Source organism: Heteronotia binoei, chromosome 10 (genome assembly GCF_032191835.1).
Source record: "Heteronotia binoei isolate CCM8104 ecotype False Entrance Well chromosome 10, APGP_CSIRO_Hbin_v1, whole genome shotgun sequence".
In the NCBI taxonomy this organism is placed as follows: domain Eukaryota; kingdom Metazoa; phylum Chordata; class Lepidosauria; order Squamata; family Gekkonidae; genus Heteronotia; species Heteronotia binoei.
In genome coordinates, this window is record NC_083232.1 from 29,273,669 (window position 1) to 29,290,184 (window position 16,516).

Genomic DNA, 16,516 nt, shown 5'->3' on the forward strand with positions numbered 1-16,516 from the left:
TAGAAAATGTTTAAAAGGCATCTCTAAATTCTTCCGATAAAATGGGGACAAGTATTTCACAGGTGTGGTGGAATGGGCCTGCTTTGGCTTGCAAGGTTCCCCTCTGCCCTCCAACACCTGGAGAGGCTTTTCTTTCTCTCTCCAGTAACCACTGTTACCACCTGACCTTTCCAAGGAATTGCCCTCTGAGAGGGTCAGGACTCCCAGATTCCCTTCCAAGTCCTGAGGCCTTTCCTCTGCGTTACCCGCTGCCCAGCTCTAGGTCACCATGGCAACCATTTACTGCCTTCTGCACACCTGGGGGAACAGCCACTTGCCAACTGGCGTATTCTTTACATGGGCCCATATTACAGGCTTACTTGGACTCTCAGTCCAGGTTCTAATTCAGTCATCTTGACTTGCAATGCATATAGAGCCTCCCTACCTGTAAAGGTTGTCCCATTAATTCTCATGGAAGGGGAGATCAGGCATGAATGGACTTCTCCAGGTAAGCAGGAGCTCCAGGCAGCCATTGCTGTGCTCATGGCTTCCTGGACTGGTATGACTGTATTTTGTACTTTTCATTTAAAGCAAAGGCATGGGCATATTTGTGAAATCTTGTAGAGTCTCCTGCCTTAGACTTCATCAAAGAACAGTAGCCTTGTAAAAGCTGCGCTCGCACTCTCAGCCTGGTGGAGAATGACTGCCTGCGGCAATTCTTTCGCTGTGAGGTAGAGCTGTTTCTGCTCTGATTAAGGCAGAACACCTTCTTTCAAGCTTTTGCTGTATTAGATGGGTGGACTTGCCACAACATGATCTTGACAGTGAAGACTGAAAACTTGCCTTACCACACTGAACTAAACTTTGAAATAAGTCCACGTTATATCACAACAAAAAGTCCCCAAGTTGTGTTTAGATAACATTCATGTGTTTGTTTTTGAGAGGGGCAGGACCCATCAAAGCGCTGCATGCTGACCTACAGTGGGGTGCACTAGTGATGTCACATCCATCACTTCCCACTTAAAAAAAGGAAAGAAGAAACAAGAACAGAAGTTCTAAAGATTCAGACTTCAAGACAACCCAGGCGTAGGCTGAGCCAAGTAGCCCCTGCAATGCTGGGACGGCTTATAGTAACAGAGACCCACCATGATGTTTCCTGCTAGATGCAAAGGAGGATGGAGAAGTTTTCTTTTTAATTGCTGTGTAGAAGGGGCTGTGAAGGTTGCAACTGAGTCACACAGGGATGAGAAAAGCCGTGCTTGCCAAAATGTCCACTTTTACATAACAGATAAGGATGCAAGAGTCTTGCTTTCCATCTAGAGAAAGAAAATGGATACAGAGGGGTAAAAAAATAAAAGGGGTCACATGTTGCAAGTAGGCTGAATGGTAGTCCTGGGTGTGAGAATTATTGCATTATCAGTCTTGACCACTGGTGCAAATACTATCCACCTAATATGTGCAATTGCTATCCATCAGAATTGCAAGGTGTTATGATAAAATAATGCAAGATACCTTGATTAACATCCTGAGAAAACATTATTTCCTGGGAAAGAAACAATAAACTCCTCAGATTCAGACTGAGAGAAGACAATTTTCTTTTATGGAGCCAAACAGGCAGATGAAGATTACCATCTGCCCACCTGCCAGGAAGGGGTAAGACAGAAGGCTATTTGGACATCCTAGGTTGGGCCATAAGGGTTTTGGGATGTGCACCTTCATTAGAGAAAAAGTGCAAAGCAATACACATGGGGACCCACTCCCAATTTCATGAGGGGTCAAAAGGAAACCCTCCCAGCTCGGAAAAGAAGGGTTAAGATGTCTGAATACCCTGTCAAAGGTGCACAATCCACGGACCAGAGAACAAGGGAGCAACGGAGTAATATCTGTCTTGACTAGCCTGTTTTCAAAGTTCCAGTGGGCTAGCATCCATGCCAGGAAAAGGAATATTAAGGTAATCTCAGTGACTGTAAAAAAAACTTCCTGCATTGTGCAGGGGGCTCAACTAGATGACTCTGGAAGTCCCTTCCATCTCTTATGATTCTAAGCCGTAACTCAGTTGTATAGGATCTACTATGCATGTGGAAGGACCCAAGTTCTGTCCCCAGCATCTCCAGTTAAAAGGACCAGACTGGTGATGTGAAATACACCTGAGAGGGTGAAGAGCCACGGCCAGTCTGAGTAGACAGTGCTGACCCTGATTTCCAAATGGTCTGATTCAGTGTAAGGTAGCTAAACAGATTTAGAAGTAGAAGCAGGGTAGATTTTTACACCCATTTTTTCTACCTCAAGGAGTTTCTAAGTGGCTTAGAATTACTTTCCCCCAAACAGGCACCTTGTGAGCAAAGTTCCCTCTAAGATGTGGAGTCTTGTGAGCAAAAATTCTACTTTGTGAGCTTCTGGCATGAAAGTTGTGAGCTACTGCATAGTTTGTTCTCGGGTTATTTTTCCTGAGCTAAGACAAAAATGTGTGAGCCAAAGTCTTAAAAATTGTGAGCTAGTTCACACAAACTCAGCTTAGAGGGAACACTGCTTGTGAGGTAGGTGGGGCTGAGAGAGTTCTGAGAGAACTGTGACTGGCCCAAGGGCACTCAGCAGGCTTCATGTGGAGGAGGAGTAGGGAATCAAACTTGGTACTACAGATTAGAGTCTGTGGCTTTTAACCCCTACACCAGCCTGGCTCTACTGTACTCAGAATCCTACTCAGCGGGGCTTACACCCAGAAAAGTATTCTTAGGATTACACTGTGAATCAGCCAGGCTCTCATAAATGCAACCCTAACCAGACTCTTTCTCAAATAACATTGATAAATAATGCAGCTGTTTTTTAGGAAATGTCTTGGCTGTTCTGAGTCATTCAAAGTTCCTGTTTTGGTAAGAGACTGATACCTTATCAATGTCAAGCCCATTTTAGGTTTCCAGTGGAGACTAGTGACTGCCATCTCTGAATTGTCTTAACCAAAATGCACCTATCCCTTGGTTTGTATAACAGGGGTCTCCCTCAGTCACCTGATGCTGAAAATGATTTTCAATACTTTGCCAAATGATAATATGGAGCAGCCTGCACTGGTGATTTCCAAGTCTTATAAAATTTGTAGTGCAGCGTTCTTGCAAACTCTCCCTCATGCTATTATTTTGGGCTGCCCTATTTTGATACTTCCCTCAGTCCTGGAGAGCTGAGTTGTTTTGCGGAGGCATTTGACTGAAAATGCACTCCATCACTTGTTACCCCTTTGATAAGACAAAATGAAACCAGGCCAAGGAATTCAAATGTTGGTCATAGGTAACTTGATGCTTGAATGCACTGAGAAGGGGGAGAAAGGAAATCTCTTAAGCACAAAACACGGAGTACAAGAGAAGAGGGAAAGAAAGCGCTGCTGCTCATAAGGAGCAGCTTCTGGTGGGATATATTTTGTTTTTCCTGTGTGGAAGAAGCCTTGGGAAGAGAGACAGGAAGTGAAATGGGAAGTGTTGTTTCTGTCCAGGCAGTCTGTTTGATGCTGCCAGATTTGATGCCTAAGGAGTGCGAAATCTCTTTTTGTATTTTTCATGTGTGTGTCTGTCTGCTCCTGGAAATCAAGTCGACCTCTGGTGACTAAACCTTACTGAACTCACCAGGTGCCCTTATACTCATAAATCTTTTTTCTGACTCTTCCCCTCCCTCCATGTATAATATGAGGATAGGATTAGCCTAAGAGACCCATGGTCCAGAGCGGTAAAGCTGCAGTACTGCAGTCTGAGCTCTCCGCTCATGACCTGAGTTCAATCCCAGCAGAAGCTGGGTTCAGGTAGCCGGCTCAAGGTTGACTCAGCCTTTCATCCTTCCAAGGTTGGTAAAATGAGTACCCAGCTTGCTAGAAGGAAAGTGTAGATCAGGGGTCCCCAACCTCTGGGCCATGGACCCGGTCCATGGCCTGTTGGAAACCGGGCCATGAGTTGTATAATTATTTCATCACATATTACAAAGTAGTAATAATAAAACAACGACATTGGATTTATATCCTGTCCTCCACTCCGAATCTCAGAGCAGCACACAATCTCCTTTATCTTCTCCCCCCACAACAGACACCTTGTGAGGTAGGTGGGGCTGAGAGAGCTCTCCCAGAAGCTGCCCTTTCAAGGACAACTTTGCAAGAGCTATGGCTGACCCAAGGCCATTCCAGCAGCTGCAAGTGGAGGAGTGGGGAATCAAACTCAGTTCTTCCAGATAGAGTCCGTGCACTTAACCACCACATCAAAATCAAGTCCACAACTGTATCATCCCAAAACCATCCCCACCCCCCAATCTGTGGAAAAATTGCCTTCCACAAAACCAGTCCCTGGTGCCAAAAAAGTTGGGACCACTGGTATAATGACTGGGGAAAGCAATGGCAAACCATCCTGTAAAAAAGTCTGCCGTGAAAACATGATGCGGTGTCACCCCAGAGTCGGAAATGACTGGTGCTTGCACAGGGGACTACCTTTACCTTTAAGAGACTGTATGTGAAGCACTCTGAACAATAAATGGTGTGTGTGTGTGTGTGTATATATATATATATATATATATATACACATACATACATATATATACACACACACACACACAGTATATAGAAAGGAAAGGTCCCCTGTGCAAGCACCAGTCATTTCCGACTCTGGGGTGATGTTGCATCACGATGTTTCCACGGCAGACTTTTTTACGGGGTGGTTTGTCATTGCCTTCCCCAGTCATCTACACTCCCCCCACCCAGCAAGCTGGGTACTCATTTTACTGACCTCAGAAGGATGGAAGGCTGAGTCAACCTTGAGCCGGCTACCTGAATCCAGCTTCCGCCGGAATCGAACTCAGGTCGTGGGCAGAGTGTTCAGACCGCAGCACTGCAGCTTTACCACGCTGTGCCACGGGGCTGCCTCACAGTATATAGAACCAGGCCTCAGATTCAGTGGGAGCTCACAGGAGCACAGCTCCTGAATCTTTCTGAGAATTCCTCCTCTTCCTTCTGAGAGTTCCATCTCCTTGTCCATTGAATAGCAGGTGCAGCTGCATAACAATCCCTGGATGAGCTTCACCACCTATTTTTCTACAAAATGACTGCTGTATAGAACTATACCATAAAAGCATAAACAGCATATATATTATATATATAACTTTAGTGTTTAACTCTTCATATTTGCTATTGTAATATTTATTCACTTCATTAATAATCCACCTTTCTTGCTGAGACTCAAAAGCATATTACAAAATATAAAACAAGATTGTTGCAGAATTAAAACACAATGTATATAGCGTTAGTTTATTTACTACTGTACATAACACAATATAAAACAGTCCACAGAAAGCACTTTATTATTATACCGACATCTAACAGCAGTACCATTATCTCTAAAACGTCCCCGCTCCCTCGCCCTCCACCTTCGGCGCCTTCTCTTCTAGAGTTCCCTCCGTTTCCTTACGCCTGCGCAGTATAACACACCGTCTTCCCTCCCCCTACATCCCGTACGTGCGCCTGCGCACTACACCGGCCCCTTCGGATCGCAGCCGTCTGGGAGCTCAGTTCGATTGCCTCGCTTCCCAGGGGGAGGAGAGAGGGGCTTTTTTTCAAGTTGACACTAGGAGGGGACTCGGGTTCGATTCTGCGCCTGCGTAGTGAAACCCCGGGCGCGCCGGCGGCATTCTCTGCAGAGGGTGACGTCATCCCCTCCCTGCCGCCCGCTCCGCCTGGTGAAGGGGAGGGGCCGCGTTCGCCGGTTGCAGGCGCCGCCATGGCTGCCATATTGGAGAGGAAGTGAGTGCAGGAGGCGGCGAGGGTGGCCTGGGCGGAGCAGCGCCGGTCCTTCTCCCCGGGTCTCCTCAGAGCTGCGGGTCTCTCGACGGTGGTGGCTGGCCGGTCCCTCGAGGCGGGCGAAAGCAATCCCGAGGCAGGAGGGGCCGCTGTGAGCACCCGGGAGGCGTTTTCGGCCTTGGCCTAAAATGGCGGACCCGGCAGAGTGCAATATCAAAGTGATGTGTCGCTTCAGGCCCCTCAACGACTCCGAGGTGACGCGGGGCGACAAGTACATCGCCAAGTTCCAGGGCGAGGATACCGTCGTTATCGCGGTGAGTGGGAGGGAGGGGGCGAGAAGGGGAGACCCCCACTGGCGAGTGGGTGGGTGGGTGGGGGAATTGGGGAAGGGGGACGGCGCCAGGGTGGGGAGGCTGCGAGGGGCGGGGCCGGGGGGCGATGGGTAAAGGGCAGGCCTTGGATTCAGCAGGAGCTCGCAGGAGTGCAGCTCCTGAACCTTTCTGAGGGTTCCTCCTCACCTACCTACCTTGTCCGTGGAATAGTAGGTGCAGCTGCATAGCAATTCCTGGATGAGCTGCACCATCTATTTTTCTACGAAGCGACCCCTAGTAAAGGGTGAGGGGAAGTGGGCGGCACGCAGGAGAACTGTTGCTTTGAGTGCCCGGGGGGTGGGTGGCCATGGGAGTTGGCGATGGGAATAGCCGGATGGGGTTGAGGGAAGGGGCTTGGGAAAGGAGCAGGGAGGGGATCAGTGAATGGCCAGGGAGAGTTTAAGGGGCTGGGCGCTGGCTGGCTCGGTGGTGTCAGCAGCAGCTGAGGAAACTGTTGTTGCCTCTGATCTCCGTGTCTGCGTCTCTCTCGCCTATATACGGAATAGACCTAGAGACCGCGTCGTATTGAAGAATAATTAGTCTTCTCAGTGTTATAACCTTAGCTGGGGCAGTTTGGAGGATTCATAATTTGCCGCTCAGCCTCTCATCTGAATTGCTGGCTTTATGTGAAGTGGGAGAGAGGGGGAAATAGAACTGTTCTGTCAATGCATTTTTATAGCAGGCAATTCATGTCACAGTTTTCCACTCCACCCTCCCATCCTTTATGGTGGTTTATATCTCTTCGGCTTGCTAATTGTAAAGTGTTGACTCGGGAGAAGCTTGCAAGCATGGGAGTGACGAATATAAAAGAGTAATCCAAAAAGATGGGCTTGGAAATACGTTAATAGGCCATAAGCTTTCTGTTGGTAGCTGTTTAAACTGCACTGACTGACGGTGGTGTAGTTGTATATTTTAATGAAAGCCTTCAAAAAGCCATTGCGATTGGATGGATGGATGTCCGAGAGATTGGTCAAAAGCCAAGTCACTTAAAGCTCGCATGTTTGGACTCCAAATGCTAATGCAATCTGTACATTGGAGCATGTCAATAATCATTGGGTTGGATCCTGGTCGCTGTTCTGCTTATTCTTGTCTGATGCTGTACATCTGTTGTGTCTATACAGAAGATAAGTTTTTGTAGTGAGTACCTGAACCTATGCTTAGTATTTAAACATTTTAGATACAGCATCACTTTTGCAGGAAGTCTGTTCTGCATAGAGAACTGAGAGATTTCATGGGAGAAGTGACATAGGTAAATATCTCTATTATTAGTTTGCTCACAGCAAATACTACTAGATTAGTGTACACAGGTTGCATTCTCAGTCTTTTCCTGACAGTAAACTCAAATGAATAAATGACTTCTACGTATGTAATGTGCGAAGGTTTTACAATACAGCATTTCTTTTCCCCCCCCTTAGAAGTCTTGAAATGTGTAGTACTAATTTCAGTGCCATGTCACACTAAGTCTAAAATCTTTATTTTAAAACAGGCTTTGATTAGAAACAAAGCCACCTCAAATCAAATTTTGGAAAAGAACAATTTTTGGCTAGCACCTGGATAAACTAACTCTGTGCATTACATTTACAATTTTAAGCTTATACAGGATATTGGACATTAATGTTTGGCTGATTTTAACTTTCACTGAGAACAGGATCATTTTTTACAGCCATATAAATGAAGGCCAGTATGTTAGTAACAGTGTCACTATTTTATTCCCTGTGGAACAATCACCATTGGTCTATTTTGTCTCCCCTGTTGCTCACATATGTATTTGTTTAGTTGCCTGGAGTTCTTGGCTATGCATTTAATTCCTTTTCTATTAGATTTCTCTTGTAAAAAGAGATCAGACACATGATGGTTTATTTAAACTCTTCTATCCTGCCTTATCTCGTTAGACTCCAGGCAGCAAAGGATGGGTAGCTTAAAGCTCTGGGTTTTTTTTGTCTAGTGATCTCAGTGAAAGAATATAGGAAAAATCTGTTGCCAGTTGTAATAAAATGCCTAAAGTACTGTAAATATGGGAGGAAGGGACTTAATGGTGGTGAGCTTGAGTCAAATCCCAGTTTAAATTGTGGGCTCAGTGATGTGACCAAAGGGTGACCAGCATTTGTCCCAATTTGTAAAATATGAATTATACTAACCTTTTCTGCAGTTGTTGTGAAGATGGAACACTAGGCTATAAAGAAGGTGTTGTGTGGCCAGCAGTACATTCTGTTCAAGAAAGGGTGAACCACACTTTAGGATGGGATCCATGATACAGATTAAGATGATGAAAGTTGGGCAGGAGTTGAAAAAGCTCCTAGGCATCAGTAAGTGATAGGGCAGGGGTGTCAAACTCTTATGAACATATGAAGCTGCCTTATACTGAATCAGACCCTCGGTCCATCAAAGTCAGTATTGTCTACTCAGACTGGCAGTGGCTCTCCAGGGTCTCAAGCTAAGGTTTTTCACACCTATTTGCTTGGACCCTTTTAGTTGGAAATGCCGGGGATTGAACCTGGGACCTTCTGCTTACCAAGCAGATTCTCTACCACTGAGCCACCGCCCCTCCCCATTTGTTATGAGGCCTGGATCTGACATAAATGAGACCTTGTTGGGCCAGGCCATGTGTGTACCTATTTAAGATTAGGTAGCAGAGATATAAATTTTATAAAGAACATAGACAAACACAAATAATATATTTTTAAAAAATTAAAACATGCTTAAAACATTAGCACTTATTGGTCTTAAAGATGCTTTCTTTGTATTTCTCCCATGGGATCCAGGGAACTGGGCAAAGGAAGCTCTGGCTCTTTCTTCCTTCTCCAGGGGACTGGGGGGGGGAGCTTCAGCCAATAGAAGGAAGAGAGGTTTGGCTCAGTAGCTCAGAACCTTTTTGGTCATATATAGTATCAGCCAGTACATATGTAAAGAGACGGACACCCCCCCTCAAAAAAAAAACAAAACAGCAGCAACAACCGTGGCCCTCTATGAGTTACACTAGCGACTCAACTTGGCACTTGTATGGTAGCATGGAGTGAGCACAAACTGCTTCTAGGCAAAATAGCACCTCTTTGTACCCCTTTTTTTCTTTCTTGCTGAATACTTGGAGATCCACAGAAAGTGTTCGACTAGTCAAGCCCTGTTTACCTTTGTAGCTTTTGGAGTTGACTTTGCACCTTCCTGCTTCGCCTCCCTCCCACAGTGGTCTGTAACAGCAGCCAAGTACTGTCTGACAATCTGCAGGTTGAATTGGGAAAGAGGAAGAATGAGTAGTCTGGACTGGAGAATGTGAACAAGCTCAATATTGGCCTTACCATTTAGAAAGAGAACAGGCAACTACCTAGGGCAGCACAATTCAAGGAGTCATAGAATTCTGGAAGAAATTTGTGGGTCCTGAAAGTAACACGAGTCCCAGCTCTTATACCAGGGGTGGCCAAACTTGCTTAATGGAAGAACCATATAGAATAAATGTCAGATGTTTGAGAGCCGCAAGACACGAAGGAAGGAAATAGATGGGGGATGGAGAGGTGGAAAGAAAGCAACTTTAAATGCATTCTCCGAGTTGGCTGACCCTGGTGGGGGCTTCAAGAGCCACACAATATAAGTGAAAGAGCCACATGTGGCTTCCGAGCCACGGTTTGGCCACCCCTATTTTACACCAATTTTGTTGTAAGTAAACCCTCAATTTTATCTGAACGTGTGGCAGACACCCATGCCTAGTAACTACATAAAGTCCTGATTGGTTTAGAGCAGGGCGTTTTTTGTAGCAGGAACTCCTTTACATATTAGGCTACACACCCCTGATATAGCCAGTCCTTCAAAAGCTTACAGGGCCTGCAGTAAGCTCTTGGAGGATTGGCAACATCAGGGTTGTGTGGCCTAATATGCAAAGGAATTCATGCTACAAAAAAAGCCCTGGTTTAGAGACATTTCTCTTCCCCCCCCACACCAGTGGTAGACTAACACACTTGATGAGCTGGAAGATGTTTGTAGTTACCTGTAAAGACCCTTTCACATTTGCAATTCACCCATTCTTAGTAGAACCCTGTTGTTTTAAGGTAACAGTACCTGCCTTTCTTACAGTAGTGTTTTCATCTAGAACAGACAATAGAAGAGAAAATAGGTTTGATGTGGCTCAGTAGAAGAGTCTCTGCTCTGTATGCAGAAATTCCCTGATTTGATCCCTGGCATTTCCGGTTAAAAAGGACCAGACAGTAGGTGATGTGAAAGATCCCATCCTGAGACCCTGGAGAGCTGCTGCCAGTCTGAGTAAACAGTACTGACCTGGATGGACCAATGGTCTGATTCAGTATAAGGCAGTTTAATGTGTATTCATGTGTAATACTACTCAAGGAAAAATATGCCTCGTACCCGTTCACCAGCACAATGCCAAGATTTTCTAAGAATATTTGAATCAAAAAATTTTCCAATTAAAGAACATAAGAGAAGCCATGTCGGATCAGGCCAGTGGCCCATCCAGTCCACCACTCTGTTACACAGTGACAAAAAAACCCCAAGTGCCAGACCTCATAGTTCAGCCTACCACTGATACAAACCCAACTGTCTATTGGCTATCCAGAAACCCATGCAGTTTATGTTGCATTGTGCCACTGAGAACAGCTAAGACAGGGATAGCAAAATACTTGGAACATATGCTGCCTGCCATAGGTAAACAACTTAGTAGGTATTTGCATGTCTGTGTTTGCTAAGCATGTGTTAGCATTATTTATTTATTTATTTTTTATTTTGGTAAATTTATATTCTGCCCTTTCCCAAATGGGCTCAGGACAGAGCGCTGATAGTACTATGTTGTACTATCAAAACATACTTGGAATCAAGCTTTGGCTTTATGGTATGGCTTGAATTCCGAGAGTTCAGGTTTACTGAAGCCCAGAAAGAATTGCTTCCTGTTCTTTTGTACTTTTCTTTCTTCAGATGGTACTTCTCATCAAGAAATATTCTTCTGGCAGTTTGAAAAATGCAAGATACATTTTCATTTTTAATTTGTTTTGGTAAAACCAAACACTTGATGTTTCAAAAGAAGCAGTGCTGTGCAGTACTATCAATTCATTTTTTTTTGCTTACATTGTTCTGTAAAATGGCAGGTACACTGATGCCACTGTATAAACAATAAATATTTATAAAGCACCTATATTATAACGAGATTAAGATTTCAGGAGCATTTGCAGCACAGTGATGTGTTAGAAGTTCCCACTGGGATGATAAGGTTTTATTTCAAGCCAATCTGTTTGAAATGTTACATCTAAATGCTTAGATGTGTTTCCTTCCAAAGTGAATTAGTTTATAATAGTATTGATTGCAGTGGGGGAGGTTTAGATATTTCTCCATTTAATCATATCTAAAGCTGCTCCATTTTGGATCATAATTTTAATTCTTTGCTGTACTTATAAAGTTATAAAGTAATCTTAAAAAGAGTCTCTGCTTCATCAGACAATATATCTTTAGCTTAATCTTGAACAGTACATACTTCTAGATGGCATATTCTGGCCATTATAGTCAACAAGCAAGGGCCTGCAAGAGTTGCAGGGGGAATCCCGTCTTACCCCCACTTTCTCGCTGAGAGACTCACTGAGATCACCTCCAGCTCTCTGCAGCTTGCTGGAGGGGGAGCCTGTGCTGGCTTCCTTCAGAGTCTTACCTCCCCAGCTGCTGCTCTTTGTGGCTCACCTGGAGCAGTTCCAGGCAAGCAGGCAGAGACCCCCCCCCTCTCTATGTGGGCCTACAATGAGGAGGGAAGACATGTGTGTGAGAGAAAAGGGAATGTGTTTATGTGTAGGTACAGACAAAAGCCAATCTGCAATAGACAAGAGTTAGGCTACAATGCCATTCTAAGTACAGGGGGAGGGATGGTGGCTCAGTGGTAGAGCATCTGCTTGGGAAGCAGAAGGTCCCAGGTTCAATCCATGGCATCTCCAAAAAAAGGTCCTGGCAAATAGGTGTGAAAAACCTCAGCTTGAGACCCTGGAGAGCCGCTGCCAGTCTGAGAAGACAATACTGACTTTAATGGACCAAAGGTCTGATTCAGTATAAGGCAGCTTCATATGTTCATATATGTTCATATGTACAGTTACACCCTTCTATATCCATTGAAACCAGTGGGCTTAAAAGGGTTAAGAATCTTCTTAAGATGGCACCATTACTTTCTGGCACAGAAGATAAAATATAGGAAATACTGAAACTATGATTATTAACCTATCAACTAGCTGTCTGAATCCAGTCCTGCAGTAAGACAGCTCTTCTGTCTTGTACTTGAAATACCTCCTTGGGTGCTACAATAAGGAGCTGAATATTATTGTATTCCTGGTAAAACTAGGGAAAAGACTACTAGAAATGCAACTGTATTCACCCTAGCCTCAAAGCCTATGTAACACTTAATTAACAAGTTATTTGGGTGGGTGGGTGTGAAAATTAGAAGAACATGGGTTTTACTCAAATGAATTCTTTTTTGCATACTAGCATTTCTTACTCTGTGTTTCAGCTGACGCTTAAATTAGGAACTTTAGATGTTACATACAGGCTGCCTTCAAGAAGGCATGATGGTTTTGTGCAGAGGTCATTAGGTGGAAGCAGCCCTGTGGCGCAGAGTGGTAAAGCTGCAGTACTGCAGTCCTAAGCTCTGCTCATGACCTGAGTTCGATCCCTGCAGAAGCTGGGTTCAGGTAGTCGGCTGAAGGTTGACTCAGCCTTCCATCCTTCCGAGGTTGGTAAAATGAGTACCCAGCTTGCTGGGAGGAAAGCGTAGATGACGGGAAGGCAATGACAAACCACCCTGTAAAAAAGTCTGCCGTGAAAACGTCATGATGCAATGTCACTCCAGAGTGGGAAACGACTGGTGGTTGCATAGGGGATTACCTTTACCTTCTACACTTGGTGGAAGAAGAAGAAGACTGCAGATTTATACCCTGCCCTTCTCTCTGAATCAGAGACTGGAGTGGTTTACAATCTCCTATATCTTCTCCCCCCACAACAGACACCCTGTGAGGTGGGTGGGGCTGAGAGAGCTCTCCCAAGGACATCTCCTGAGATAGCTATGGCCAACCCAAGGCCATTCCAGCAGGTGCAAGTGGAGGAGTTGGGAATCAAACCCAGTTCTCCCAGATAAGAGTCCACACACTTAACCACTACACCAAACTGGCAGACTTGGCTTGACTGTTTCTCATTATGCATTATTATCTTGTTGGTGGATAGTTGATTTTTGTGCCCTTGCAGCTTTTGCTGCTTTGTTAATTGCCTTGAATTTGAACAGACAGTGTGGGTTATAAATATTTTAAACAAAATTACATATTACATATCTTTGCCAGTCATGCATTGAGCAAAGTAACAACTTGGAGAATGCTCCCCCCACATTACTTAAGAAGATATTGGATTTATATCCCGCCCTCCACTCCGAAGAGTCTCAGAGCGGCTCACAATCTCCTTTACCTTCCTCCCCCACAACAGACACCCTGTGAGGTGGGTGGGGCTAGAGAGGGCTCTCACAGCAGCTGCCCTTAAGTGATTTGTTAGTCTTGAAATGAAGTTTTTAACATCAAATCTATAAGTAGAATATAAATTATTTATTTATTTATTTTATGATTTATATCCCGCCCTTCCCAGCAAGTAGCTCAGGGCGGCTCACAACATAGAATCCCACATAAATAGGGCTTAAGCATTTAAACAGTTAAAATAATTAAAACATTTAAAACATTAAGGACAGCAGAAGTCTAGTAAAACCACACTTAGTTTCTTGTGCCAGTTAGTTATAGGGCAGCCGGAAGAGGGTTGTCTTACGGGCCCTGTGGAACTGAGCAAGGTCCCGCAGGGCCCTCACCTCTTCCGCCAGCTGGTTCCACCAGAAAGGGGCCATAACAGAAAAGGCCCGGTCCCTGGTATTTTCTCCAATTAGTGCATATATAATAAAACACCTTAATGGATCAGACTAAGACCCATCTAGTTCAGAATTTTGTTTGGATGTGACCTGCCATATCCCGCTACCCATCTACAGATGGGTAAATTAGCTTTAATTTTTAGTGTTCAGGATATCAGTATGTAAGAGTGTATCTTTAATTTGGCTGTTATGCTCAAGCCTGTAATGAAGAAGAAATTGGATTTGTACCCCACCCTTCACTACCAAAAGGAAGAAGAAGACGACCACAGATTTATACCCCACCCTTCTCTCTGAATCAGAGACTCAGAGCGGCTTACAATCTCCTATATCTTCTCCCCCCACAACAGACACCCTGTGAAGTGGGTGGGGCTGAGAGGGCTCTCACAGCAGCTGCCCTTTCAAGGACAACTCCTACGAGAGCTATGACTGACCCAAGGCCATTCCAACAGCTTCAAGTGGAGGAGTGGGGAATCAAACCTGGTTCTCCCAGATAAGAGTCCGCACACTTAACCACTATACCAAACTGGCTCTCAGAATGGCTTACAATCTCCCTTCCATTCCCCTCCCCACAACAGATACCCTAGGAGTTAGGTGGGTCTGAGAGCTCTCCAGTGCTTTTGAGCAGAATAGCTCTGAGAGACCTTGTGACTGACCAAAGGCCACATCAGCAGGTGCATGTGGAGGAGTGGGGAATCAAATCTTGTTCTCCCAAATGAGATACTGTGCACTTACACTAAACTGGCTTGCTCTAATAAAATAATTGGGATACTATAAAGGTTGATACAACTAATTTATAATTCTGTTTCTATACTTAAATATCCTTTTGTATCTTTTCAGTCCAAGCCGTATGTATTTGATCATGTATTCCAGTCTCACACGTCACAGGAACAAGTATATAATGATTGTGCAAAAAAGATTGTCAAAGGTAAGAGAAGACTTTGGAACATGTAGTAGTAAAAAGGCATGAGTCACAAATGGAATTTTGTGGTATGATATTATGTGTGTCTTGTATTTGACCTAATGGCATATTATAATTGTACTAATTGTAGAAAGGGTTGGAAGTAACTGGTTTAGATTGGGGTGAATGATTTTGATCCTAAAGCCTTAAGGCATTTTTTTCAGATTGAGTGCTTTTAGTCTCACTTTCAATTTTGAATACATCAGAGATAATCTTATATTGCGCGATTGTTGTTTCTTCATTACATTAATGGAATATATATGACCATAAGGTTAATGGATTACAAAAAAAATCTAAAACAATGATAACAGAGGGATCAATGAATCTTACTTGTTAGCCCCTCGGGAGAATAAAACTGTCACAGTGTTGGTGTGGTAGAAATGTCTCTGGGAGGAGGTGTTCTATAAATAGAGTACCATCTCAAAAGGCTCTGTCCTTGGCTGTCACCCACCCTCTTCAAGGGCAACCCAGCTGCTGTTTGAGGGACATCCTTTTGGGTTTTGGTGGTTTGTTGTAAAATGATTGACAAGTGAGGTTAATTTGAGTATAACAGTCAGGTATCTGAGAGAGAATAAACTGAAGTTAAATCCAGGTAAGAGTAAGGGGATGTTGGCCAGAAGGGTCACCTTAAGGGCTTGGGAGTCTTGCTGGATCCTGGTCTTTTGTTGGAGAAATAGGTGTCTGTACAGTCAAATCTTTTTCCACCTACAGTTAATTAGGAATCTACTGCCCTCTTTGTAGATGCTGGATCTTGTCATGCTTATCCATATTTCGGTACCATTGAGGCTGAATTACATTAACATCTGTGTGGGGTTGTTCTTGAAGAAAATCCTAAAATTGGAGCTAGTGCAAAACACAGCTGTTTATTATAGGAGGCTAGCTGCTAGACCCATATTAGTTCAATTTTGTGGGGTCTTTGCTGCTGATTAGCGTCTGGATCTGTTGGATGGGCGCTCACATTTAAAGCCCTTCATGACTTAAGGCCCACATGCTTGAAGCACTGCCTCCCCTTGAATGTTTTCTTATAGCAGCTTCCTGTCAAGGTCTGTTGTCATCATTCCCTTTGTCTAAGGCATATTCTTTGACACTTCTTGCTTGTGGAGCAGCCTCCCAGAAGAGGTTAGGGGGATGTTTACTCGTCTGACTTTGTGGCAAGGCTACAAAACCGAGGTACTCTGGAGAGCGTTGGAGGCATCCTGAGCCTGGTCAAAGAGGAAACATCCTGGGAGATAAGATGTCTTTAGAGTGGTTTTGATGTATTTTATATATTTGTTTTAGTGTTTTTATTTCATTTTTATCTACCTTTAAGTCCAGAAATGATCAGGAGACAGGCTTAAATAAATATTTTAAATAATAATAAGACTACAGTTGCTTGGAGTTGTCCTGTGCAGTACAAAAATAAGTGCTAACCTTTTCCCATTCAGTTGATGGTGAATAGCCCAAGACTACTTGTTTTGTCCCCCTCCCATGCTAGATAAGATGTTTATTGCATACTATACAGTAAGGTCTTAATATTTGCTGAAATCTTTATGAAAAATAGCCCTGCATGTGGTGCTCATCTTGAAATAGGTGCTGTCACATAA

General features: G+C 44.1%; 1 protein-coding gene across 1 annotated transcript in view; it reads left to right on the top strand.

Moving 5' to 3' along the window:
• Nucleotides 1-5,585: 5,585 nt before the first annotated feature.
• The window catches only part of KIF5B (kinesin family member 5B), a 38,728-nt gene continuing 27,797 nt past the window's right edge, over nt 5,586-16,516 (top strand). Inside the window, exons 1-2 of the mRNA XM_060248183.1 lie at nt 5,586-6,051; nt 14,813-14,900. Coding sequence (XP_060104166.1) covers nt 5,926-6,051; nt 14,813-14,900 — 214 coding nt within the window. The 5' untranslated portion in view covers nt 5,586-5,925. The remainder of the gene's footprint in view (nt 6,052-14,812; nt 14,901-16,516) is intronic.